General features: G+C 47.8%; 1 protein-coding gene and 1 long non-coding RNA gene across 13 annotated transcripts in view; one reads left to right on the top strand and one right to left on the bottom strand.

Annotated features, from left to right (window-relative positions):
* Window positions 1-21,363, top strand: part of Dzip1l (DAZ interacting zinc finger protein 1-like) — a 43,871-nt gene extending 22,508 nt beyond the window's left edge. For 3 of the 12 annotated variants that reach the window (XM_087562307.1, XM_087562306.1, XM_087562302.1), the window contains 10 exons: window positions 2,473-2,535; window positions 3,596-3,736; window positions 7,478-7,508; window positions 8,180-8,233; window positions 11,509-11,651; window positions 12,792-12,984; window positions 15,306-15,522; window positions 15,899-16,089; window positions 18,528-18,667; window positions 19,971-21,363. In XM_087562307.1, coding sequence (XP_087418433.1) covers window positions 2,473-2,535; window positions 3,596-3,736; window positions 7,478-7,508; window positions 8,180-8,233; window positions 11,509-11,651; window positions 12,792-12,984; window positions 15,306-15,522; window positions 15,899-16,089; window positions 18,528-18,667; window positions 19,971-20,135 — 1,338 coding nt within the window. In that variant the 3' untranslated portion in view covers window positions 20,136-21,363. 12 annotated transcript variants of the gene reach the window in all.
* On the bottom strand, window positions 10,758-25,849 carry LOC148004312 (uncharacterized). The gene is made up of 2 exons (XR_015627979.1): window positions 25,786-25,849; window positions 10,758-11,627 (listed from the first exon to the last, which is right to left on the bottom strand). It is a non-coding gene; the product is annotated as an uncharacterized LOC148004312 (long non-coding RNA).
* Window positions 25,850-26,470: the final 621 nt, after the last annotated feature.

A 26,470-nucleotide genomic window follows, 5' to 3' on the forward strand; every position in this document is an offset into this window, starting at 1 on the left:
TTGTACCTGCTTTATGATACGTAGTAGTGACCGTGCTTTATCAGAGCTGTTTTTAATGATGTTGCTCAGAATGTTTTCTTTCCAGATGATGATTGAGAAGCTAATTTAAAAAAAAAATGGTGCCAGGTACCACAAGAGTAACAGAACTGTGCTGTTTTCTCGGGTTTTGTTTTTTTACTTTTTTTTTTTTTAATGGAGTGTGCTGGATGTCTCTACAGTTTTGTTCAGATGACTGCAGAACCTGGAAAAGCTGTTGCTGCTGTTGATGCATAACACACTGCTATTATTGGTCTTTTTATATAAATATAAATATATATATACAGATATAATTTGAATTTTTGGAAACTTTAGCTGTGCTGTCAACTTTGGAAAAAAGTATCCCCGTTTACTGTGTTGAGTTGGCACTGTACAGAAATTAACAGACATATTGGTCTAGAAATGTTGAACTTAAGTTTTTTACATTTGTACAGGGGTAACGCACTGTATTAAATATGTAAGGTCTTATCTACGTCGGTTTGATTACAAAAACTAATAAAGTATTCTCTAAGTTTAAAAAAAAAAAAGAAAAAGAGAAATAATGCCAACCAACCAGAGCTTCCAGGGACTAAACCACTACTGAAAGACTATACATGGACTGACCCATGGCTCCAACTGCATATGTAACAGAGAATAGCCTTGTTGGGGCACCAGTGTAAGGGGAAGCCCTTGGTCCTGCCAAAGGTGGACCCCCAGTGCAGGGAGATATGGGGGGGCAGTAAGGTGGATGTATGGGGGAATAACCGTATGGGGGAGAGGGAGGGGAAGGGATGGGGAAGGGGAATAACATTTTAAATGTAAGTAAAGAAATATATCTAATAAAAAAAATTTAAAAAAAATCAGGAACGTTTAAGTCTAGAACCTTAGAGCTGGGGGAGACAGAAACAGGTTCCTAGGCTCATGGCCCACAGCTTAGTCAGTCTAGCTAATTGGTTTAGTGAGAGACCTTGTCTCAAAAATAAGATAGAGAGGGACATCTGGCCTCTACACACATGTATGTGCAAATACACACACACACACACACACACACACAGACACACACACACACGAGCACCTTTCTTTTCCTATAATCTAGAACTCTGTTCATATCCTTTCTTCTCTCTCTCTCTCTCTCTCTCTCTCTCTCTCTCTCTCTCTCTCTCAACTTTTTGAGACAGGTTCTCATGTAGCCTAAGCTGGTCTCTACTTGCTATATGTCTGAGAAGGACCCTAACCTTGAACTCCTGACCTTCCTCCCTGCTTCCGGCTTTCAGATGCTCGAGTTATTGCACTGGAATTTTTTTGTTTCTACGTTTATTATTGCTGTTTTCTTTACCCAGTTTTGATTTTGTATAACATGTGGAACTTTTTTTTAAAAAAGATTTTATTTATTTGTTTATTATATAAGTACATTATAGCTGGCTGTCTTCAGACACACCAGAAGAGGGCATCAGATCCCACTACAGATGGTTGTGAGCCACTGTGTGGTTGCTGGGATTTGAACTCAGGACCTCTGAAAGAGCAGTCAATGCCCTTAACCACTGAGCCATCTCTCCAGCCCAACATGTGAAAGTAATCTAGCCTTTTGTTACTATGGTTGCTGTGGCTGACTTTCCTCATGTCTTTGCTTTTTTATCATCTGCCATAAAAAAGTAATTCCTGTGGTAAAAGTTATTAAGCAGTCAGCCTTTTTAAAAGTGAGAGTTTCATTTTTATTTATGTGTCTGTATGCGTCTCTGTGTCTATGCATGCATGCGTGAGGGTGTCTGCAGAAGCTAGAAGAGGGTGTTGGATCTTCTTCTGGAACTGGAGTTGCAGGCCAGTTGCAAGCCACCTGACTAGGTGCTAGGAGTTGAACTCAGGTCCTCGGCGTGAGCAGCAAGCTCTTTTTTTTTTTTTTTGTTCTTTTTTTTCGGAGCTGGGGACCGAACCCAGGGCCTTGTGCTTCCTAGGTAAGCGCTCTACCACTGAGCTAAATCCCCAGCCCCTGAGCAGCAAGCTCTTAATTGCCAGACATTTCTCTGTCTCTTCTTCACTGTTGCACCCACTCTGAGATTTAAAATGAAAATATTCCTGTGTTTTCTTTGAGTAATTCTGTGGCCTTAGTTGTTATTATTTCTACGGTCTTGATTTTTATGTGTAATTATCGGACTTGTCTATAGTTGGTCTTGATTTAAAACAGGCATTTGTGTTTTTTTCTTTCTTTCTGGTCAGTTAGCCATTTTTTCAAACAACAGTAGTCAGTAATCCTCCACCACCCCCATCCCCCTACCCCTCTCCTGTTTCTCTCTCACGCTGTTTCCATTTTTTTCCTTCACACGGTTCAGGTCCTCTATTCTGTTCCATTCGTCTTCCTGTCTGACCAGGAGCCAGTACTTTTTTACTCTTCATAGTTTTATAGTTTATATTTATTACTACCTAGAGGGCTCCATTTGACAAGCTTCTCTTCTTTTTCAGAAAACGGAGTGGAAAAGAAAAATGAAGGCCCTGCGTGAAGAGCGGGCAGCTGAGAGGAGACAGGTAGCTCTTGTTTGGCAGCAAGAGTTTGGTCTCCCATGACCTCTCCCTATTCAGCATCACCCCCACCCCACCCCACCCCCACCCCTCCTACCCCCACCCCATCCCACTCCCACCCCGCCCCACCCCATTCACCCCCTCCCATTCTCTACCTAGAACTAGCTATCAGGTGTTTCATTGTTAATAATGTTCATGGCTGTCAGTCCTCTTTAATATACAAATGGGGTCATATGCCTATCCCTCAGATGCCTTAGCCTGCTGCAGCCCCCCTTCTCCTGCCAGCCATGTTCTGAATCCCATGCATCCTGTAAGCCTCAGATGGGTTATCAGTCCTATTCTGTGTGGATTCTGTGAAAACCTCCTCAGCCAGGGAGAAGCAGGTTGATCAGACCTCAGCGATTTCAGAGGAAGTCTCGTGAAGGGCTCACAGGCTGAGGCCCCAGCACAGAGAGCAGCAGACCTCAGGACAAAGAGCATGCCTCTGTGTAGATGCCCACGGGAAGGAGGCAAGTTAGGGAGGTCATTGGTTAACTCCCTCAGCTTCTGCTGGCCTGTGGTTGGTTAACTTCCTCAGCTTCTGACGCATGGCAGACAGAGCTTGACCCGTGTGACACTGGTTCCCATTGCATTATAGGGTTGCCCAGTCCCCATGTGATATTTTATTTCTATTCTCCAGAGTGTCTTTATGCAAGTATTTATAAATGGCCACATTTTGCCTCTGCTCTTACACCAGAGGTGGCAACACTTGTTTTTATCTGAAGATGAATTTGATAATTAATGAGTGGTTGTTTTTAACCTGAATGCCCTCAGTGGGTGACTAATCTGACAGAACCTTCATTCATGGGAAGCCTGGGAGCCTGCATTCCATTTTCCCTTCCCATTTCTTCTCCATCACAGCTCAAAAATTCACCCAAATTAAAAGGCAGCCACCTGCACTGTGTAAAGATCTGGTCTTGCCTCAGGAGAGGCCCACCAGGAGCATTTGGTTGCCGGGACCCTGCCCCTCTCATTGGGTCCTTGGGTCCCTAACAGACATCGTGCTGACCAACCTTCTGCCCACCAGCTGCAGGAGGAGAACGAGAGGCTTCATGTCACGCTGTCTCAGGATCAGAAGAAAGCGGCAGCCCAGTCCCAGCGCCACATCAATGCCCTTCGTGCCCAGCTGCAGGAACAAGCCAGGCTTATTGAGTCACAGGAGGAGACGGTAGGTCCATCCTTTCCCTAGTCAGGGCTCACAACTGCCAGGCCTCTTCTCTGTGAGGATGACTTTGGCTCCTTCCGGGTGCATGCAGTTGGTGTTGTTAGGCTTCTGAAGGGGACTTAAGAGAAGCAGGAAATTAAAGGCTGTAGCCACCTCCCGGCCAGGTTGGAGTAGCCTGTTCTCCACATAGGCTGTGGCAAGTAGCTCATTCTACCACCAGAGACCACGCAAGACGCCTGGCCCCAGGCTGACAAGTTTGGGTGTCACCTCGTTTAACCCTCAAACTGCCCTTCAAGGTAGGCACTGCTTTCTCTTCACCTTTGTTTATACAGTGGTTCCCGACCTACCTAACCCTGTGACCCTTTAATACAGGTCCTCATGTTGTGGTGACTCCCCCAACCATGAAATTAACCTCGTTGCTACTTTATAACTGTCATTTTGCTACTGTTATGAATTGTAATGTAAATATCTGAGATGCTGGATATGGGACATGTGACCCTGCCCATGGGGGTGCTGACCCGCAGGTTGAGAGTCATTGATGAAACAGGCTTGTTAAGTTTGCACAGGGTTTTCTGTAAGGGACGGTGACACTGGACTTGTGCGAGGCTGGTGGAACACAGAATCATGCTGCTTATAGTGCATTCACAGGTGTAACGTATTAACCTGCCCCCTCTCCATGAAGGAATGGCTTCCAAGGAGGTTTTTCTAATAAGCCAGTGAGAAAGAAGTTGCTGGCTGTCTGAGCACTTTGTAGAGCTGGGTGCCATGGCTCTTCACCGGTTCTTGGTAATTTTCCCAACTAGCCTGTACTCAGCTCCTGTTTGGAAGGCCAGGTTTGTGGGAAAGTTCCTTATGCCCTCTGAGCCCCACCTGCGACTTCAGGTTAACCCTGGAGTCACTGCCACTGTCCGGCTCCTTCCTGTCCTGGTGCCCCTTGTTAGTTACACTGTCCTGCTGTCTAGCCACATTCTTTCAGTCCCTGGATCCACCTGTCACGTGACAAAACTTTCCCTGGGAGACACGACATGCAAATCTACTGACCCCAGATAGGGAACCATGACAGACCAAAGTCCAGAGACCTCCAAAGTCCAACTTGGAGAACCTGTGAGTTTTATACTAGGGTTACTTACAGGAGCATGGCCGAGGGATTACTTAACGTCAGTATACATGAGATAGCTGCATCACCAAAGCCTGCCCCAGCATGGGTGACAGCTCACAATGCTGGAAACCTGGAGCCCACTGCACAGCCTGCAGGCAGCTCAACAGGCTGGAGAGCGTCTTTTCAGTTGGTCTAGGCTTCTTCCAGGCAGCCCACCTGGATTCTGATTCTTGTAGGCAGCTCATTTGGTCTCAGAGCCTTCTTGCAGCACAGCTTGTCTGAGAGTCTTCTTTGTAGCTTAGCTTCCTGAGTGTGGGACTCAGCTTTTATTCCTTATTCTGGCAGGGAGGGGCTTAGTGATTCTGGTCAGTTTCAGGGACTTCCTGAAGCTATTTTGAGTCGGTTACCTTCCTGCTTAAGGACTTTACTCTAAGATGGAATGTTTGAGTCTGGGAGGAAACAGTTATACAGAGCTGCCCTTATCCCCTGCTCCCTGCAAGCACTGGCCTCTTTGCTGCTGTAAGCCACCTCTAGTTCACTTCAGAACTATTGCTTGGGAGTGGAAGTTGCTGGCTCACGATAACAGAATAAATAAGTAGTAGCAGTTTATGTTGATCATAGATCCAGACAGGCAACACTTGCTGGCTGTGGTTACCACCAAATCGATTCCACTGAGAACCCAGACTTTGATTTCACCTTTACATTCAGCTGTCGTAGTTACAGGATAGCACTGCACCCAACCCTTATAATCATATTTGATGGAAGGAACTGATGAAAAGGCCTCTTCCTCAACATTTCAAAGAATAATTATTTCATGTACATATGAGCACATGTGCACTACAGAACATATCTAGAGCTCATAGGGCAAGTCTGTGGAGTTCATTTTTCCCTCTATTGACCGTTATGTGGATTCAGGAATCTAATGCAGGTCACCAGGCTTGGGCAGCAAGCGCCTTTTATAAACTGAGCTCTCTCACTAGCCCAAAACTCTGGAGATACATGATTGGTCAAAGCTGTGTTGGTGAGCAAATATACCTTTAAGGAAACTGGGTAAGCTGGCTGGTTTTGTGTGTCAACTTGACACAAGCGAAAGTCATTGGAGAGGAAGGAGCCTTAGTTGAGGGAGTTGCTCTATGAGATACAGCGGTAAAGCATTTTCTCAGTAAGTTGTGGGTGGTGCCATCACTGGCCTGGTGGTCCTGGATCCTGTAAGAAAGCTGGCTGAGCAAGCCATGGGGAGCAAGTCAGTAAGCAGCACCCCTCCATGGCCTTGGCATTAGCTTCTACCTCCAGGTTCCTGCCCTGCTTGGGTTCCTGTCCCGACTTCCTCCAATGATGGACTTTGATATGGAAGTGTAAGCCAAATAAACCCTTTCTCCTCAACTTGCTTTCTGGTGATGGTATTTTCTCACAGTCCTAGTAAACCCGAGCTAAGACACTGGGAATGAGCATAATTTTTAAAAAGGGTTCTTCATTAAAAAAAAAGATTTTATTTTGCATGAGTGGGTATTCTTCCTGTATAAAGTATTGTATCAAGTGTGTGCCTGGTATCCTTGGAGGTTGGTAGAGACTGATGGGTCCCCTGGAACTGAAATTATGACAGGTTGTGACTAGAGGCTGCTGGGAACTGAATCTGGGTCCTCTGCAAGATCAGCGAGCGCTCTTAGCTGCTGCTTCATCTGCCAACCCCACATAGCTGGTCTTACAGTCGCTGCAGTAGAGATAGGTAAGGAGAAGCAGTTGGGGATTGATATTAGATGAGAGCTTCAACACCAGTACATGGTGATAAAAACCCAAGCTGACGCAGAAGAGAGGATACAACCTATCGGTAGATGGTGTTTCATAGCCCAAGGCTGGGGAGCAGCAGGGATCCAGGACTTGAGGATGGACAGCCTTCCTGTTTTGCGTCTCTCTTCAGAAAGCATTTCTCTTATTCAGAAGCCAGCTTGTTTCTTATTTGTTCTGCGTGGCAAAACAAACAGACAAACCAAGAACTAAAAACTTTTGGCTGCTAGCAACATTTGAGCCCTTGCTAGTTCAGAGCTTTCCATCCAAACACGGACAAGACAGCTATAGCTGTGGTCTGAGGTCAGGGTGCACATTCCATTGCCCAGTCTACAACCTCTGAGAGAGGAAAGAGAAGGCTCTCGTTGGCAAAGCTGTGTTGAGTACATTAGTGAATGCCTGGGTCAGGCCTCCAGGCAGGGATGCTGTCGGGTCTCTGTGCTCCCCTGAGTCCTCAGCTCAGGTGTCTGCATCCATCCCTGGTTAGAATGTCTACCTTCTCCTGTCTTTCATCAATTTAGTCTCCATACCAACTGTAGCCCTGTTCCACTCTGCTTCCATGGGCTTCTGCCCTGAGGGAATAGTTCTCTGGAGACAGCCCTGGTCTCTCATCCCTGAGAGAGCTGAGCAGGCTGTCATTCAGAACTGCCAAGTACCACTCTTCCTTGGGGCGGTGTCTTTCCACATATGCACAGTGAGAGACGACATGCATGGGGCTGGGGAGTAAGCCCTTAGTGGGTGGCATGACAGCAGTGGCTGCCTTTTCTTCCCTGTTCTGGGCAGATCGACTGCTCAGAGCAGAACAGAGTCCCTCCAATGTCCTCTGCTGGTTTTAACCTGCTCTATCCTGCCTTTTGCAGATCCAGACTTTGTCCCTCAGGAGGATGGAGGGTAAGTCTGCAGTGGGAGCTTAGCTTTGGGGGTGTTCTGGGCTCTTTCTCTCCTACCGCCCAGGTGACTTATGGGTAAAATAGCAATGTTAGCAGTCCATGGGACACGTAGTGTGGTGTCAGGCTCAAACTGGGCAAGGGACAGGGGTTATGGGAAAGGGGGTATTTTTGCTGAAGGCCTCCCATCAGCACTCAGAGACTCATGTCTGGTTTGATTTTCTCCAGTGGGAGGGAGGCGGTGAGGGTCTTGGGTGTGGTGTTGATGACGCCGGGCCCTTAAGTAGTCTTTTTGATTTACCATGTCTGTGGCATTAATAACAACAGTGCCGGGCCAAGTTCTTCAGACCCGTCTTTCCACTACACTGTGATTAACGTGGGCTGGGTGTTATTATTCTATTTTCCACATAAGAAAACGGACGCCAAGTGAGGTTCAGGGACTTGTCAGCTCCTGCCCAGCTACTGGGGACAGAGCTGAGACGTGAACCGGATCTTTCTGCCTCCAATGTCTGTGTTTGTGACCTTTCCCCATTCTGTCCCTGTGGTAAAGATGAATCTGTGGTGGACCGGCCCTTATAGGCCAGCACTCACTGGGGCACTTATTGAAGCTTTCTTTGTATCGGGAGTGGGCTGCAGGGTTCTGGTGCCACAAATTAATTGTTTCTGTCTTCCCAGAAGTCCAAGAGGTGCCAAAGGCTGTGGTCACAGAGGAGGACTCTTCTGAGGAAGGTGAGTTGTCTCTGTCAGGGAAGAAAGCAGATAGGCTCTCTCTCTCTCTCTCTCTCTCTCTCTCTCTCTCTCTCTCTCTCTCGGATTTACTTATTAATTTAATGCATTAACTAATGTATATACATGCTCTATCTGCACGTACACCTACCTGCCAGAAGAGGGCATCAGATCACACTATAGATACTTGTGAGCCCCCAGGTGGTTGCTAAGGATTGAGCTCAGGACCTTGGGAAAAGCATCCAGTGCTCTTAACCACTGAGCCATTTCTCCAGCCCCTTTAGTTTCTCTTTAAATGTAATCTGGACACACGAAGCTGTGGTGGAAGGAACTAAGGACACAGGGTAAATACTTCTTCAGCACCTCGTGTGCACCAGGTACCTCGTTTAAGGTACTTATGTTCAGTTTACAGGGTCACTAAGCCACAGGCTACAGAAGGCAGAGCCAGTGCCTGTACCACCAAAGCTGGAAACCTATTAGAAATGCAAATTTGCAAATTCTCCAACCACATCGAAGGCAAATGGAAGTAGAGTCTTGGGGGACAGAACCCAGTCTGTTCTCATGTTCTCTCCGGGGCGTTCTGATTCCTGCCTCAAATGACTGAAACTTTTTGCATTAAGACCCATGTAGGGAGCTAGCAGCTAACCGTGTGGAGGATTGCGTGTCCCCACACCCTGCAGACCTTGTGGAGACAGGCTCTGGACCTTGGTAACCTTTAAAGCTTTTCAGGCAGTCCCAGTATGTAGCCTCGGATGAGGCGTGCACCTCATTGTGAATTTATCGAGAGTTACCTGAGGAGGGTGTCTTGGTCTACTCTTGTCTAGCAACAGATTTCAGGGCCTCACCTGCAGAATTACTGATACAGTAGGCTTGGAGTAAAAACTGAATTTCCATACCTTACAAATTTCTGGGTGATGATGTTTGGAAGCATAGCCAGAGAGTTTTAGAATTAAAAAAATAAGGTTTCCGACTCATTATCAGTAATTTGGACATGATTAGCTTGGGTGGCTTTAATGTGTAGCCAGCTTGAGAGTCACCATGTCTGCCCATAAGCTCCTTGGAGGAGACAGGATGAGTTTCTCCAGGTCCTCAGCCCTCAACAGTATTCTGCCCACACTCAGTGTGAACTGCTGTCCTCTTGGTATAACGTGACACTTGCTGTCTGACCACTCAGTGGCTGGGATTTTCCACAGGAGACCTGCTCAAATAGAGCTGGTTAATTTTCAGAAAGCCTGCCTGTCCCTGAAGAATTCTAAGTGGTTAGCAGTTGCTGGGAAGAGGGAGACCCTTCATGGTGGTATAGCTATCTGTTAGTTGCCTGTCCTCCTATAAATTACCCCAGTTAAACTGTTGGCTCACCCAGCTGGGCTTGGGTGAGAGTGTGTCTTTGGTTTGTCTTCAATGCTCTTTCTGAGGCGGCAGACATTTGTCCAGCCTTGGTTGAGATGGTTGAGGTGATTTTCCTAGGAAAATCAATACAGCAACTATCTGTGGTAAGTGAGTCAAAGGGCTCAGGCCACAGGAGCCCCTACAGTAGTGATTCTCAACTTGTGGGTCGTGACCTCCTGGAAGGCGTATCAGATACCCTGCATAACATGTTTACATTACAATCCATAACAATAGCAAAATTACAGTTTCGAAGTAGCAACGAAGTAATTCTATGGTTGGGAGGTCACCACAACATGAGGAACTAAAGGATCGTAACTCTAAGAAGGTTGAGAGACACTGCCCTACAGGCCCTGAAGAACAACTCCTGGGACACTCCCCAACCCCCATTGCCATGTCCTGGCCCTCTGTAGCATTTAGCACATTTTATTATAGCTAATCATTTTCCTACCCATGGACCAGTATTTCTTGAAGCATGGTGTATGACTCACCGCCATCAGAATCATCTGTGCACAGGAAAATATAGATTCCAGGACCCTTCCTAGATATATGTGTTGTGGTCCAGGGATTGCCTCACAAACCACACAGTCACCGATCTCAGTCAGACAGGGAGAGTTTATTGATCCTATACTCCAGGACTGATCACCAGGGCCGTGGTCCAGATTTGGGAACTGAACCATGACATTGAGTTAAGATTCTACAGGGTTTTCAAGCCAAAGTCCAAAAACATCTGTGCCAAGTTATTCCACCAACCAGGATTTAGGGGATGGGGGTTTTCTTAGGAACATGTCTTTGCTGTACGTTTATTCTGTTTCCATTGGCTGGGGTATTCAACTACGGCTTGCCCTGTCCAGTATTCATGTCTCAACTTGTCTACGAAGATGGGACTTGTCTAACATGTCCTAACTTGCCAACCAGGATGTCAGTTACCCACATACATGTCTCTTCCTGCCAAGTAGGATGTCAGTTATCAGGGAACTTAAACTTTATTCAGCCACTACTCAAAATGGAAGTCTTATTCCAAATAGTTTTTTATATTGGTGCAGGTGTCTCTCTTATGTTGGGGTCCATCCCAGGGGCAGCTTATAAAGGCAAATACCATAAAAGCTTATACATGGGTACAGGAATCACTGTTAGGTGATTGGTTCAGCCAAGTAGGGTTTATTGTGGGTAACTGTACAAAGCAGTTCTCTTGACTTCTATCACGTTTGGTTTCCAGGGCACAGGACATAATAGAAAATGTAATCAATCTCAGCATTAGAAAGTTTCCTAGTAACAGCAGAAACCTATGAGAAAGTTTCCTTAGAATGGCAGGCTAGCCAGGTACCAGTTACCTAGGCCTTAACATTTTATGTAGGTCCCAACAGTATGGGTGGGATCGACTTGGGAGGGGCCAGGTAGGTGCATTTGAGTAATCCCAATACATACTGCATCTGTAGGGGGGAAGACCGTGACCTAGAGAGGGAACTTGAGGGGAAGACACTGCCTGGGGTTTAATGGGGTTCGGAACAGAACCAGATTCAGTGGTAGCAGAGAGTTCAGTGGTAGGAGATGGTATCAGGAGGAGGCTGGGCTGAGGCTGGAGCTGCTCTAGCATCTGAGCCCAGAGTGGAGCCCAGGGAAGGAGTCATTTCCGAAGCTTAATTCCAAACCAAAAGCTATGAGTTGACTGGGTCCAGACCTTCGAGGTCCAGAATGGCAGGAGATGGGAATATAGAAGGTGGGTGGTGAGTCTGTGACAGTGACGCCCAGAAGGAAAACCTTCTCATCTTCTGACTCACAGGTGGGCGTGTGGGAGTGGTCTGCTCTCCACTCACTCAGGAGACAGCAGGGCTCTGGGGATGGAAGTCTCAGGAGGGAGGTCTGACCTTGCTTACTTTCTCCTCCTGCAGAGCTGGAGGCCTCCCTCGAGGAGCAGCAGGAGCAACGGAAGGTGTTAGCAGCTCTCAGGAACAACCCTGCTTGGCTGAAGCAGTTCCGGCCCATCCTGGAGGACACCCTGGAAGAGAAGCTGGAGGGCATGGGGATAAAGAGGGTCAGTCAGTTCCTGGGCCACCGTTGAGGTAGTCGTTTGATTATGTGTTTAAAGAGAGGGCCCTGCTGTGCAGCTCAGGCCGGCCTTGAACTCACACCAGCCTCCAGGGAGCTGGAATTAATATAGTGTGACGCTACATCAGGGACTGTTTTAAGGGCTGACTTAGAGAACAAAGACAAAGAGTGTTGTCACCTAGAGAGGTGGCTGGCTGCTGTTCTCTACCTTGCAGGGTCAATTGTTTCCTCCTGTGGTCATTGCTGTCTGGGCAGCTTCTGTCAGTTCTCACCAGCCGAGTGGTCTCTCTGCTCCTTTCTCCTAAGTCCTCGTCCCGCTCAGTGTTCTCCACTCATTGGCTACTTTCCCCCTTGCGTCCCTAATCAGATGACTGAGGGCAGTCAACTGGCTGAGTCTGGTCTACGGACCGTCCCATTTGCACGAATGACTTTCTGAATCCACCATCTATGTGTGGAACATGTGGCTGGCTGTTCCTGGATGTGTGAGGATATGGGCATCAGGGACATCTGTTAGCACGGAAATCTATTATGTGATCACAGTAGCCGAGCACCGTAGCACTGAGCTTACCATTTCAGTGAGTAAGATTAGAAACACTAGGAGAGCAAACGCAGACAGCCAGGTATAGTTTTGCTCATTGAGATTGCTCTGTCTTCATCAAAAGTGTCTAATTTTGATAAATCTTCATCTGGGACTCGGATGCCTCCCAGACCCTCTCCTGGGCTCTGTTTCGGTGGTTGAAGCCCAGGAAACTTCTAGAAGCACACACCGCTGTTTGTAGTTCAGTTTTTCAAACACCGTTAAGTGGGGAGAAGAACGAGTAGTGCCAGGAGAGGCGTGAACTGAAGCAGGCCATGCTCACCTTGGATTCAGTTGCATGCTGGGAAAGCCCCATCCAAGTCCCTTACCGTGTGAACCGTGACGCAGCCCTTCCCCGAAACCCATGTAGTGCATGGTGAAAGAGCTCTCGAACCCCCAATCCTAGGATTTCTGCAGTGTGTGAAGCTAACCCTCTCTGTTCCCACGTCACCCCTTCCAACATGACGTGCCAGACAGCAGTCACAGTGCTCTGTGCCAGCAGATTGGGGGAAGCCTGTGTAAGCAAAGGTGAACTCTTGTCCCCTCTAGGGCACAAAGGGAATTTCAGCCCAGACTGTCCGACGCCTGGAGCCCCTGCTGAGAACACAAAGGGAGCAGACAGCCCGAAGCTTCCGAGAATTTCTCAGTCTGAGGGAAAAACTCAACCAGGAAGTGAGCAGCAGGGCGAAGAAGAGATGGGAGGGTACGGCTGTGGTGCCCCAGCCAGATGGCCAGCCTCCAGGTAAGCCCAGGACAGGACTTGCTCAGAGACTACGACCCAAGGAGAGGTTCCATGTCTGAGGTGGTGGGTGCTGCTCCTCTTTCCATCAGGGAGGGACCCTTCTCCGATGAACTGACTTGTGGGATCCTCAAGGGTGGGGTTGGGTTGAGGCCCTTGTGCTTTGGGTGGAGGATTAAAGGATGCCCAGGTTCCTTCACTCCAGTTCCTCCACTGTGGCCGTGCACGGCCAGAGGGATGTCAGTGCTGTCTCTGGTCCAGCGGATCAGAGTTGAGCTCCTTGTGCAGACGAAGTCTGCTAAGTTCAGTGTGCGTATCTCTGGGGACTTTAGAGATGATTTTAGTTGGTGCATGGACCAGTTGTTTTACAAGTTACTCTTTTTTTTATTTTTTCGTGCATTGGGAAAAATTCCTGGCATGGCAATCAAGTTAGGTAATAGAATTGTTTTTTGCATACATAGAAAGCCAGTATTTTTCGTGCTATTACTTCACACAACACGTCAAAGAGACAACAGGGCAGGTAGTATAAGAATACGGTAAGAGGGGCTGGGGATTTAGCTCAGTGGTAGAGCGCTTACCTAGGAAGCGCAAGGCCCTGGGTTCGATCCCCAGCTCCGAAAAAAAGAACCAAAAAAAAAAAAAAAAAGAATACGGTAAGAATTTTGTGATTATCTGAGAAACTCCAGCCCAAGTTATCCTCACCTTAACGGTTCTAAAGGAGGAAGGACAGTGCTAGGCCTTGTAGACGTCCCCAACAGACAAGTGGCTCTCCTGCTTGGATCTGAACTTGTGTTCCTTCGCTTGTTCTCCCAAATGTCACTACACTTAGCACAGTAGGCACTTTTTTCACCTGCCCCGTCACATGAGAAAGCAACAGGGACTGATTTGAGTCAGCCAGACCCAGGAGTGCTGGACACTGAGGAGAGGCAGGACAGGAAGCAAGGCAATGTCCTAGGAGTCCTGACTCCCAGGGGGAAGGGAGGGTGTTGTGCTTCTTCTAGGTGTCAGGTTTTCCCCATGGCTCCTGTCAGAAAGCCAGGAGAAAGCCTGTCTTTCCCCATCGCCCCTTCCCTAGCTTTGGGGTTCAAGTCCTTAACTGTGAGAAGAGACAGATTTTCATGACAGTTTGTGGACCTTTCCTTCCTGCTGAGTCCATTTCTCCTCATGCTCCCCACAAGCCCCATGACAGTGTTCATTTTCACCCACTTAGAGTCTAAGGGGCCCTCAACAAGTGGGTTGTGAGCCCTCGGACACTTTCCCCAGGGGTCGCATATCAGATGTCCCGCATATCAGGTGTTTACATTACGATTCGTAACAGTAGCAAAACTACAGTTATGAAGTAGCAGTGACATAATTGCATGATTGGGGGTCGGCACTGCATGAGGAACTGTATTAAAGGTCCGATCATTAGGAAGGCGGAGAACCACTGGCTTAGATCACGTGTCTTGCTTGGGAACTTGCTGAGGGATGCAGCGGCAGTCGGACGACCAGGCTTGCACTGCCCCTTTGTTCCGTGGAGTTGAGGGCAAGTTCCTCCATACCTCACAGCCTCTGTAAAGCGGGAGAATCACTGCCTGAAGATGTGCCGGGTGTCACACAGATCTCCGCAAAGAGCTCCGCTTAGTGACTGGTGCACGGTCGCTGTGAGCTGTTATTTCCTCTCTGCAGGCTTGTTTGCCTTTCACCTCTCTTCAGCTCACCCCTTCCCACTTATGAATAAACAGAGTCCCTGAGAGCAGTGTACTGCAGACATTTTTGACCTTGAGCTACAAGCAGTAAGAAACACTTCTCCATGAACTCAGTGCACGCATGTACGTTTCATGGAAAGCACTTTAGCTCCCTGTGAGACACTTCCTCTTCAGTTTGCTGTCCATGAATAAACATTTCTGGGTGCCCAGTCTCCCAGTGGGTCCCAATGCAACGTGGGAAACAGAGGGGTGGTCTCTGCCTGCCTCGGCACAGCAACCTTGGTTATCAATGTATTGAAAGGTCCTCGTAGCTCATCTTAGTCCTGCAGTGACCTCTGGTGGCAGCAGCGTCTTCCTGCAGGGCCTCTCGAATTTAAGTTCGTGAGTAGTCTAGGTTGTGAGCGAAGGCGGCCTGGGTCCTCAGACTGGCTGACTTGTGTGGTCTTCTGTAATGACGGTGTGACCCTGAGACGCTGAATACACTGAGTTCCCAGTGTCCTAGCAGAGAGGCTCATGACGTAGGGCAACGGCCAGTGCATTATGGCTTAGTCATCTCTGCTGTTAGACTGTCTTCCACATTATTTTGGGACTATAGGCCCAGTATTGATACATTCTGTGTTCTTTCTGTATTTCTAGTCAAAAGCCAGCGGACCACACTGGCCACAAGGGAGGTCCGGCCAAAGACCAGGACCCTGACTGTGGCACTGCCATCCAAGCCGGCAGAGCCTTCTACATCAACCCCTCGAGGCCACAGCAGCCATGGCCCCGGCCTCACCCAGGTGTCCACCCCCATTCCACGCCCCAGAGTGCATGGACCCTCCAGTACCCCCGTTTCCCCTGGGCCCGGGCTGAGGTGAGCTCTGACTTTGGCCTCTTGTAGGGTTGGAGGTGGTGGTGCTTGGCCTCAGGAAGCTATCCCAGATCCTTACAGAGCTCTGCATTACAGGGAGGGGCAGGGACAGACATGCATATAGGAGGTACCTCAGGAAGCTCCACAGGAGCTTCTGAGAAGAGACTGGGAATCCTTTACTCCCAGTCCAGGCAGGCCTCTCCTCCCCTCCCCATCTCTCCCTCCAACCCATGGCTGAAGTGGAAGGGTGGGGCCTCAGGTACTGGGAGCTCTATGTGAACCTGAGAGAGCAGGGCTGGCTCTGGGCAAACCTGAAAGGCGAAGTCCGGCTTTTAAGTATTTTTTTCTGGCCCATGTTCCCCTTTGTTTTGTCTCTCAGCAGCACCCCACCTTTCAGTTCTGAAGAAGAGCCAGAGGGAGACGTCGTACAACGTGTGTCTCTTCAGCCTCCTAAAGTTCTCCCTAGGTCAGCACCTCAGCCTGAGGACAACTGGGGCTGGTCTGATTCTGAGACCTCAGAGGAGAGTGCCCAATCCCCTGGGAAGGGCTCAGATGGGCTGGCTTCCTCAGGTGAGTCCTTTTCCAGCCCCAGTTCCTCTGTGCCCTGGGACGCCGTTTCGGATCTGGCATTTCTTTTTTGCCTCAGACGCGCCGGGAGGCATGAGTGAGGCTTATTTTACCCCATGTTTGTGTCACTGGGTGTCCAATGTTGGAGGTCTGGGGAGCCTCCTCACGTCCTTTGTGTTTCCTGGCCTTACCAGCAGAGCAGGCCATCTGAGGCCTAGCTCCTGGGGGCTGTATGGGAGAAACGGCCAACAGAAGGTAACCAGAAGCCGTGAGTGAGTCTCCACCCACAGCCTTTGGGCCACAGCAGCATTTTATCTGTGCAGGAAAGAAAATGTTCTCTGACATTTGCTTCAGAGACAAACAGGACGCAAGCTGTAGATGAAAAGGGCTTTATAGAGACCGAAGCTAAGTTTTCCGGTAGTTGGAGGGAATTATTCTTTAAACCCACCATGCTCTGTCTTGTAGGGCCTTGAGACAGGCAGTTGGACATTTCTCAAAGTAATGGCATCTGCTTCCAGCCTTTCTCGGTTCCCTTATAAAACCCTCTGAGGGAAGCGATGGCTCTGGTTCAGGTGGTGTTTGTTTCTCGGCCCAGGTTGAGTTGGAGAGTGTGGGGCTTAGTTTTGACTTTGCCAAGGAGAAGCAGGGGCCTGGGGTTTACAGTCTGTAAGTGCTTACGTCAATGGAGTCTGCAGTGCTTCGTCATGTCTGCGGTGTAGTCCAAGCCTGTCAACCCATTAGAAGCCGCCAGGGTTAGCTTTCTGGATGGAGGCTTGCTTCCTTAGCAGATGGGCTGATAGGCTGACAAGACGATGGAGCCGGTAGGGGTCGGGGGTCACGCATCTACTGATACGGTTTTGGCTGTGCTGCTCTCTGCTGGTCCTTGTGCAAAGATTCTGGTTTCTCTGTTGTAAAATGATATATTTTGACAAGATAACTAATAAGGGGGCCAAGCAACTCAGTGCTTGGCACAGAGTAGGAGTTTAACAAACATTTCTGCCTTCTAAAGACTCATTTTATTTTTAATTATGTGCAAGTCAGTGTGGGGGTTTGCGGGTATGTGTAAGTGGTGCAGATGCCTGTGGAGGCCAGAGGAGGGCGTTGGAATCCTTGAAGCTGGAGTTTGAGGTGGCAGTGAGCTGACTGATAGTTACCAAGCTCAGGTCAAATGAGGTAGACGCTCTTAACCGCCGAGCCATTCAGCCCAGTAACCACAATGACCACTCATCCAAGGGCCATTACAGCTCCAAAAGTCTGCAGAGATTTTTAGTATTTGAATCCAGAGAGCTAGGTGACTTTCGTGCTATGCTTCTCCGTCATCTTGGTTTATTATCAGTCGGAGGTCCATTGATAATCTGAGCTTCTGGTTAACACCTGTTTCCTGCATGGAATTCACAGGAAGTTACTCCTGTGATACTAATATTTGATCTCTGTGTTTGTCTGTGAGGGGAGGTGTTGAAGGAAGACACAGGAGTCACTTTTACATTACTGTGACTAAAATTCCCAAGAACAACATAAAGAAAGGAATTGTTTATTTTGGTGCTTGGGTTCCCAGATGCCAGCCCATCCCTGCTGGAGGGGGTCTCTGGAGCAGATCATATCTTTGCAGACAGGAATCCAGAGACAGGGGTACAGGGGAAGGCCAGGACATGCCCACAGTAAGCTACTTCTCCTGACTGGGTCCCACCTTCTCCCTTTCACCACACTTCCAAAATGTCACCCCAGGATGAATCTATCAGGGGATCGATCCACTGATCGGATCAGAGTGCTCATGACCTAACTGCCTTTGATAATGTCTCACAGCACGCCCCAATGTGTGCTCTACTAATTCCCTAGGCCATTCCCAATCCAATCAACTTGGCAGGATTGACCATCACATGTGGCCCGACAATGTGCCAATCTTTGTAGTTCATGAATTACAGAATCACATGAATTAAACAGAAGGCTGCCTCTGCCTTGGTTTCTTTAGAGGGATGATCTTTCTAAACCTCCACCAGCAGCCACACCATAACTCAGCACAATTATTTTAACAAGGCAACATTCTTTTTGTTTGTCCTGTCTGTCTGTCTGTCTGTCTGTCTATCTATCTATCTATCTATCTATCTATCTATCTATCTATCTATCTATCTTCAAATTATCCATCCTGCTTTTATTTTATTTTATTTTTTAATTTTCCAGGCATTCTAAGCCTCTTGAAACCAGGCTACTATTAGCCTGGACTTTCTCTGTCTTCTTTTCCCTCTTTGGGGGAGGAGAGGTGCTAATCCTGCCCTTTTCCTCTTCTCTCTCTCTCTCTCTCTCTCTCTCTCTCTCTCTCTCTCTCTCTCTCTCCCCCCCCCCCTCTCTATCTGTCCACACTGGAACCTAGATGTGGTCCAAAGGGACGAGGTGTTCATTCTCCAGGCTTGCTCCACTGACATGGCTGTTTGTCCCCCTTCCAGCAACACTGGTACAGTCGATGGTCAAAAACCTGGAGAAACAGCTTGAAACCCCAGCAAAGAAGCCTTCTGGAGGGGTCAATATGTTCTTAAGACCCAACACTGCCCTTCAGAGGTCTTCTACACCAGCAAGGAAGACTCAGGTAGGATGATTGACGATAACCCTACATCCCATAGAGAGCCAGGCCCAAATTTGAGGGTTCTGGAGTGAAGGGTTGGGGAAAGATCGAGCAAGTGTCAGCTTTGGTATACCCTGAGAAGCCCATTGCATGTGACATTTTCTCCTTTGTCTCTATACATGTAGAAAGATGGCCACTTTGGATTTTTTTTTTCTGTTTAGAAAAACTTTTGGTTCATTATGTAAGTACGTTCTGTTGTTCTGTTACCTACAGCAACAACAATAGCAACAACAACAACGACGACGACAACAACAACAACAGTAGTAGTAGTGGGCAGTTGTCTTTGTAGTGTCGCTGATGGCGCAGTCACCTGCTAGGCAGGCTGTCATGGAGCAGTGCCCTTAGCCCCCCACTCTTTGTTTTATAATAGCCCTGTCTATCTACCTGTTTTTTGAAATCACAACCTTGGATTTATGTGAAGACCCCCAAGTCCTCCTGGTCTCCGCACCAATAGGCAAAACAGATGGAGGTGCTGTCTAGGCCCGGGTGGTAACTTTTTACATGCCTGGATGAAACACATGGATTGTCCTGTGTCAGAACCCAGGCCCAGGCACCAGCAGAGGTACAGAGAACCGTGGATGGGAACTCCTGGCCTGGGCTGTTACTGTAGTCCGGATGTAGCCTGGTCCCCCAGCAGACTTTAGTCTTCCCATTGGCTGTAGCCCTGACCCATTCCAGGCTGTTCTATTGCTCCCCCTCTCCTCTCACGTTTAGTGTTGACCAGGCCGCTCTGAGCCTCAGTCTGTGAGGAAGGGTCCTTTCGACTAAGGTGCATTCGTCTCAAGAGCTTCAGAAGTTCAAGGCTCTGGGCTTCCAGTTCTGTCGATGTGAGGAGTTAAAAAATCTGCATGCAGTATTACTCCCATCTACCCTTTAATTGCATACTGTGTTGGTTTCATCTTGGAGCCCACGTAAAGATCTGAGTTCTTCCTCTTCCTCTGTTGTGAATGAACACTGATGAACACAGACAGACAATACTATGAGCATGCGTGCTGCCCAGGTTTAAGTGCAAACACAAAAACCAGAGCAACACACGAACCTCTCCAAGGTGCTTGCTTCAGCCTCATTAGTAGGATGCCAGAGGACCCCATCACCATGGCCCTGAGTCTCTGGAGTAGGTTTTCAGAGGCAGGGAGCTTGAAAGGCAGGGCGAGGAGTCTCCTCTCCAAGTTACTCTCGTTTCTGTCACCGCTTTCCCCCATTTCTGAGCTCTCTGCCACCCTCCCATATTTATTAACTATTTTCTTCTCCTCTTCTACCTCTGCAGCTTTCAGAAGATGAAAGTGACTTGGAGATCTCGTCTTTGGAAGATCTCTCCCATGACCTGGGCCCAAAAGGAAAGCCAACACCTTTGTCCCACTCGAAGCTCCCAGAAAAGTTTGATGCCAGCCCTTGGAGCTCTGGGTCACGACCCAGGATTCCTGGCTGGTGATTCTGCCAGAGGGCTTAGCCTTGTTTCTTGGCTGGTCTTCCCCAAATGGAAGAAACTGTCAGGCCTCCCACTCTCACTAGCAGCCAAGAAGTCTTTCCCTTGAAGACAAACAGAGCAGGAGACAGATGGGACCTCTATCCATTCCCTGACGGTCACCCCAAAAGGCTGCGTCCTGATGCTGTGTCTTGTTTAAACGTGAGGATTATAACAGGACTTCCAAGTGTTTCTTCCATGATCCCAGCCCAGACTGAAAGTAGTTATTGTTTCTAAGTTTTTGTCATCTGCAGGTCACTGTGGCGTTGGGTCCTGAGTTAGGTAGTCTATGGTGGACTCTCTAGCTTTTCACTACAGAGTTGGGGTGCAGACAGAGGTAGGAGGTGCAAAGTGCCTGCTGCCAGGGCTAGGCATAGTAATCAAATGCTAGGCATCAGAGTGTTATGGGCTGCCAGGGCCAGGCATAGTAATCGAGTGCTATGCATCAGAGTGTTATACGGGCATGGGAGAGGCTGGCTGCCCTACTTTCGTTTCTGTTGCTGTGATAAACACTCTAACCAAAAGCACCTTAGAGACTTTGTTGATCTATGACTGTGAGAGGTGAAGGCTGGAATGTTAAGGTAGGTCTGCACACAGCACTACCTCTGACCAAGGAATTCACTCTATAGCCAAAGAAACACTAGGAACCATAGAGGATACTGCTTGCTGGCTGCAGCTGTACGTACTCAGCTAGCTTTTTTATACAGCTCAGCACCGCCTGCCTAGGGATGGTACTGCCCACAGTAGGCTGGGTTCTCCTGTGTGTGTGAACAATCTAGACAATCCCTCACAGACATTGCCCTCAAAGCACTTCCTCTATGGAGGCTCTCAGCTGTGGTGAAGGGATATGCAAAACTAACCAGGACACCATTCCACCCTGCCCCGGATGACCCATAGAACCACAAATTTAATTTTTGAGATCATTTCTGACTGAGTTTTTTATATATTGACTGTATTTTTGGTTGGAGAGGGTTTGGGTTTTGAGACAGGGTTTCTCTGTGTAGCCCTGGCTGTCCTGGAACTCTTTCTACAGACCAGGCCGCCCTTGAACTCAGAGATCTGCCTGCTTCTGCCTCCTGAGCGCTGAGATTAAAGGTGTGCATGGTGTCTTGTGCCTTAGATTGAATTTTTTTTTAGTGTGAAAATATTTATTTATTATAGTGAACATTTAAATATAATGATGTATACACCTCTTTATTATGTCATTCTTTATTATTTTTTCAAGCTTTGTAGAGACTGAGGGTGGTGAAGAGGGAGTGAAGCAGCTTCCACCTCAGCCATGCCAGCTCAGGGCCTTTGGGATGTAGTGATCAAGGTGTAGTAAGACGGCCAATCTTACTGAGGCACTTTACCTGGGCAAGGTAAAGGTGGCTGAAATGGGGTCTGGCAGAGGAAGATTGCAGAGTGGAAGAAAAGAAAAGCCATGTCTTAGTCAGTGCTCTATGGCTGTGAAGAGACACCATGATGTGGCCAAATCTTATAAAGGGAAACATTTAATTGGGGCTGGCTTACAGTTTCAGAGGTTCAGTCCATCGTCAGCATGGTGGGGAGCGTGGCAGTGTGCAAGCAGATATGGTTCAAGCAGCAGGAAGAGAGGGACACTGGGCCTGGCTTGGGCTTCTGACACTTCAAAGCCCACCTCTAGTGACACACTTCCTCCAACAAGGCCACACCTGTGCTAACAAGGCCATACCCCCTAATCCTTTCAAATAGTCACTCCCTGGTGACCAAGCATTCAAATCTATGAGCCTTTGGGGCCATGCTTATTCAAACCACCACAAGGCAGAAGCAGGGAGAACACAGACAACAACGAGGGGCTCTCACAGGAGAGCTTTCAGAGCCAGGACTGTCTACTGTGGAGTCCCCATGTGGCTGAGCTTGCCAAACCTTTGCAACTGTACTGTGCTTTGTCATTGGTTGGAGGAGCCTAGGGTCATGTGAGACCTTAGGCCTTGGTTGAACTCTGTCAGCCAATTACATTCCTTGCATTTGAATATCAATTTTAATATCCTGAGAGAAAAACAGCTATCTTAAACACTCAAGTTTGTCACAAGAAGGTATTATTTCTAACTTAAGGAAGTTTTCAGACACATACAAGTGAAGGGAATCCTATGGTGAGTCCTCATGGCCGGGCTCCAGCCATTAGCAACTCAGTTGCCAGAATTGCTTCACCTATTGTCAGTCATCACCCCATTCAGGCTTCTGACCCCTCAGTGGTCCTGACACTTGGGCTAGGTACTGATGTCCTACAGGAGGAGCACAGAAGGAGTGATGAAGACACGCACCGCACCGTAGAGAGCAAAGGGAAATGGTAGCTGGGTAGGGGAGGGCTGGGGCCATATTGGTGTAAGGGAAACAGTTTGGTGAGATTAGAGCAGAGGACTCTTCATGGACACCGGACACAGTTGGGCAGGTAGTTGTCAGGGACCCCACAAGCTGGGACAATGAAGGAAACTCAGCCCCAACTTTTCAGGTGCTGGTTGAAACTTCTAGAGTCTGACCTCGTGGTTTATAATTACACATTTAGGCGCAGTAAAACTTTAGGGAAAGGTTTTCACATGACAGCTATCCCAACAAAGCTTTAGGCACAGCTACATAGAAACTCGCTGGCAAAGTAGCAAAGCACCCGTGACCCTTACAATAAGGATGAGTGCTATCAGCTGATAAACAGAGCTCAGGGCTGAGGTCTAGGAGACAGAGGAAAGTTTCGCAATAAGCACGTGGATGGGTTTTATTGATGGAGGATGCAGAGAACATGGGGACTCTTTCATAAGGGATGAGTTCTAGCTACAGAGGCAAACCTCAGGCAATTCCCAGGATTTGGGGGGGCGGGGTACGGCCTTGTTGGGCACCAATGGGAGGAGAAGTCCTTGGTCCTGCCAAGACTGGATCCCCCAGTGTAGGGGAATGCCAGGACTAGGAGGCAGGAAGGGGTGGTTGGGGAGGGGAGAACATCCTTATAGAAGAAGGGGATGGGGGATAGGGGGTTTAAGGATGAGAAACCGGGAAAGGGAATAACATTTCAAATGTAAATAAAAAATATCCATTAAAAAAAAGAACCTTAAAAAAAGAGAAAAAAGAAAATTAAAAATGCAAGTCTTACTATACAGGTGTCTTTTTTATTTTTGTTTCCTGGGACTAGTATGATACTAGGTCCCCTCCATCTAATTTTTACTATCACAAAAACATACATTAAAACGACAACTTTAACAACTTTTAAATGTACAGTTGTATCCATTAGTTTTCAATACCGAGGTGACCGAAATACCAGACAGAAACCATTTATAAGAGGAAAGACTTTTGGCTCCCAGTTTCAGGGGGTTTGCAGTCCATCACATGGGAAGGTGTGGCAGAGTAGTCGAGTTTGAGACTGGAGTCTGTAGTAGAGATTCCTAACGTGGGAACTGACCAGGAAATAGAGAGCAGAGACTGGAGGCGGGGAGAGTTAAAACCTTGTAAAGCTGGCCCTTAGCGACCTACTTCTGCAAGCCAGGCCACACCTCCTAAAGGCTCCACAGCCTTCGAAACTGGGGATCAGACACTTAAGACATGTGCCAATAGGGGACTTCATGGATGGAAGAGATAGGAACAATTGAAGAGATAGGAATGGTTCTTGGACACTAAATACATTCACACTGTGTTGCAGTTGTCACCACCCCCACCCCCACCAAAGAAGGCTTTCATCTCATCCTAAACTGAAAGTGTGCATTCACACCCCCCATTCCCTCCTCTCTTTAACCCTTGGCAGCCACTTACTTTCTGTCTCCATGGATTTGATTACCCTAGGAAGCATCATAGAAATAAGATCATATGGTTATTTGGCTTTTGGGACTAGCATTTTCCACTTAGCGCAGTTTCTTCAATATCTATCTACATTGGGGCCCATAAAAGAATTTGCCCTCCTTTTAGGCTGAATAATACTCCATTTTATGGGAGCTGGGGAGATGGCTTAGCAGTTAAGAGCACTTGCTCAGAATCAAGCAAGAGCTATTCCAGAGAATCCCAGTTCAGTTCTCCATGGATCTGACACACTCTTCTGGCTTCCTCACATACCAGGCATAGAAGTAGCATGCAAGTGGCATACAAACATACGTGTAGACAAAACACTCATACACGTAAAAGAAGGTGGCATACAAATAAATATACATATAGGCAAAACATACATATAAAATCAAATGCAAAGAAAAGGATTAAAGAAAAGATACCATGTTGTGCATATGTCGCACTCTATTCATTGGTGACCTAACATGGAGAAATGATAAATGATTGTGACGTTGGAAATACTAATTCCTCATCTAATCACTACCTGTGGTATGCATTATTGGAGTATGCTACAGTTCATAAGTATGCAATATCACTCATTATATGTTAATGAAAAGAACTGCAGAGCTAAGAATAAAATCACCATTCTGTTTATTATTTCCTCTAGTGCAATGGTATCACGCGCAGGCAGATGCTGTGGGCTTGTACTCACACTCACACTCACACTCACAACAAAGGGCAAGTGCAAAACACTTGTTTCATCAGCTAAGTGGTCATGGTGCACACCTTTAATCCCAGCACTTGGGAGGCAGAGGCAGACAGCTCTCTCTCAGTTTGAGGCCAGTCTACAGAGCAAGTTCTGGGACAGCCAGGGCTACACAGAGAAACCCCTGTCTCAAAAAACCAAATGAACTGACCAAACAAAAACAACTCCACTCCCCCAAAAGACCATTTGTTTTTAACTATTGATAACTTTGGGTATTAACCATTTCTAACTGGGGGTTCTGTTTGATATCACTAAGCATATTTACATCGTTAGGCAACTGTGTGTTAGAACTTTTTCACCCCTCCCAAATAAAACTTTATTCCACGTTGCCGTAAAAAATAAAAAATGGTGGCTACCAGTTCCTGTGCGTTCTCTCTCACTCTGCGCAGGTCTGCGGGAGCCGTGCGCTCCAGCTGTTTCTCTGCCAGCCACTTTCACACACTGTCCCCCTTGGTGGGTTGTTACCACGCCTGATACATACATCGCATTCCAAGGGTGGTTCTAGCCTGACACCACGCCATGCTAGCCCCAGGCATTCTATAGCTGCCCTCTCCAGGCTGTCTCTCTGCCCACAGGAACTTTGCTCACGTCCCCTGTAGCCGGGTAAATCAAAGTTCTAGAAACTTGTAACTTATCAATCAAATTTATATATGTCGGACCCTCCTGGGCTCCCTCAGTGTTTGCCCCCTGCTGAGCCTTGCTGACGCATGTGGAAACTTTTGTTTTTAAGAAAAGAACATCTTGGCCTTCGCTGGTCGGCCGATGGGCGGTGTAACACCATTGAGTCAGTTCCTGTTTTTATCCTGAGAACGTAAACTTGTTTTTCCATTGTGCTTCCAGGGGTCTTTCCACCCACTTGGTGTATATATACTGTGAACCTCGGTAAAGCTTTGGCATTCTCGTAGCACAAATGACCAGAGTCTCTATCTTTTGTTAAATTGGCCTACGCCCAGTTCTTGGTGCTGTGGCCGCATGGGCACCGTCAATATGTTAAATTCTCAATCCACAATACATCCACACAATAAATTCACTGCCGAATAATAAAGATATAAACCGCCCACCTAGACAAGATAAAATTGACCTAGTTACCCGGATCTGCATCATCCTGCTCCGTTGTCTCCATCTTGATTTCTCCCTGCTCCTCCTCCTCTTCTCTCCTTCCTAGACTCCACCCCCGACCCCACCTACCCTTCCTTCTCATCCAATGATAGGCTTTGGCTTTTCCTAGACCTGCCTTGCTGCATAATGACATCATCCTACAGTTCCAGACTTTGTCGTCATTCCTCCTCTGCTCTATCACTCTGTCAGGTTGCTAAGGCCAGGATTCAAGGCAGGTGTAGAAATAGCTTAGCAACCAGGGACCCCAGTTGACTTAAGCTACACACACATACCTCTTTTCTCAGCAATACATGGAGCAGCCTGTCACTCTTACGGTAGTGTGCATTGTAAGACCTGCGGCTTCATTGGAGTTCTGCCTCCAGTAGGTGGGGGCAGAACAAAAGCTATGGTCGCTCACACCCATTACTCCCTGGAAGCCTCTAGTAAATTCCCCTTTGTGGTCAAACATGCCTTGGGACATAGACATTAGGATTTTAGGAATATCCAGCCTGGACATAACTCAAACCTCTCAACCAAATTAGGAAGCCACCCATCTCTTGCCCCTTAGCAACTCCCCCTCCTCTTGGACCCTCAGAAGAAAGCCTCACACAGTAACTGGGTGCTCCTGAGCCCTCTACCGTGGGTAACCCACTATTCTCTCAAAGCACTATTCTCT

This window comes from Rattus norvegicus, chromosome 8 (genome assembly GCF_021556685.1).
Source record: "Rattus norvegicus strain SHRSP/BbbUtx chromosome 8, alternate assembly SHRSP_T2T, whole genome shotgun sequence".
Classification (NCBI taxonomy): Eukaryota; Metazoa; Chordata; class Mammalia; order Rodentia; family Muridae; genus Rattus; species Rattus norvegicus.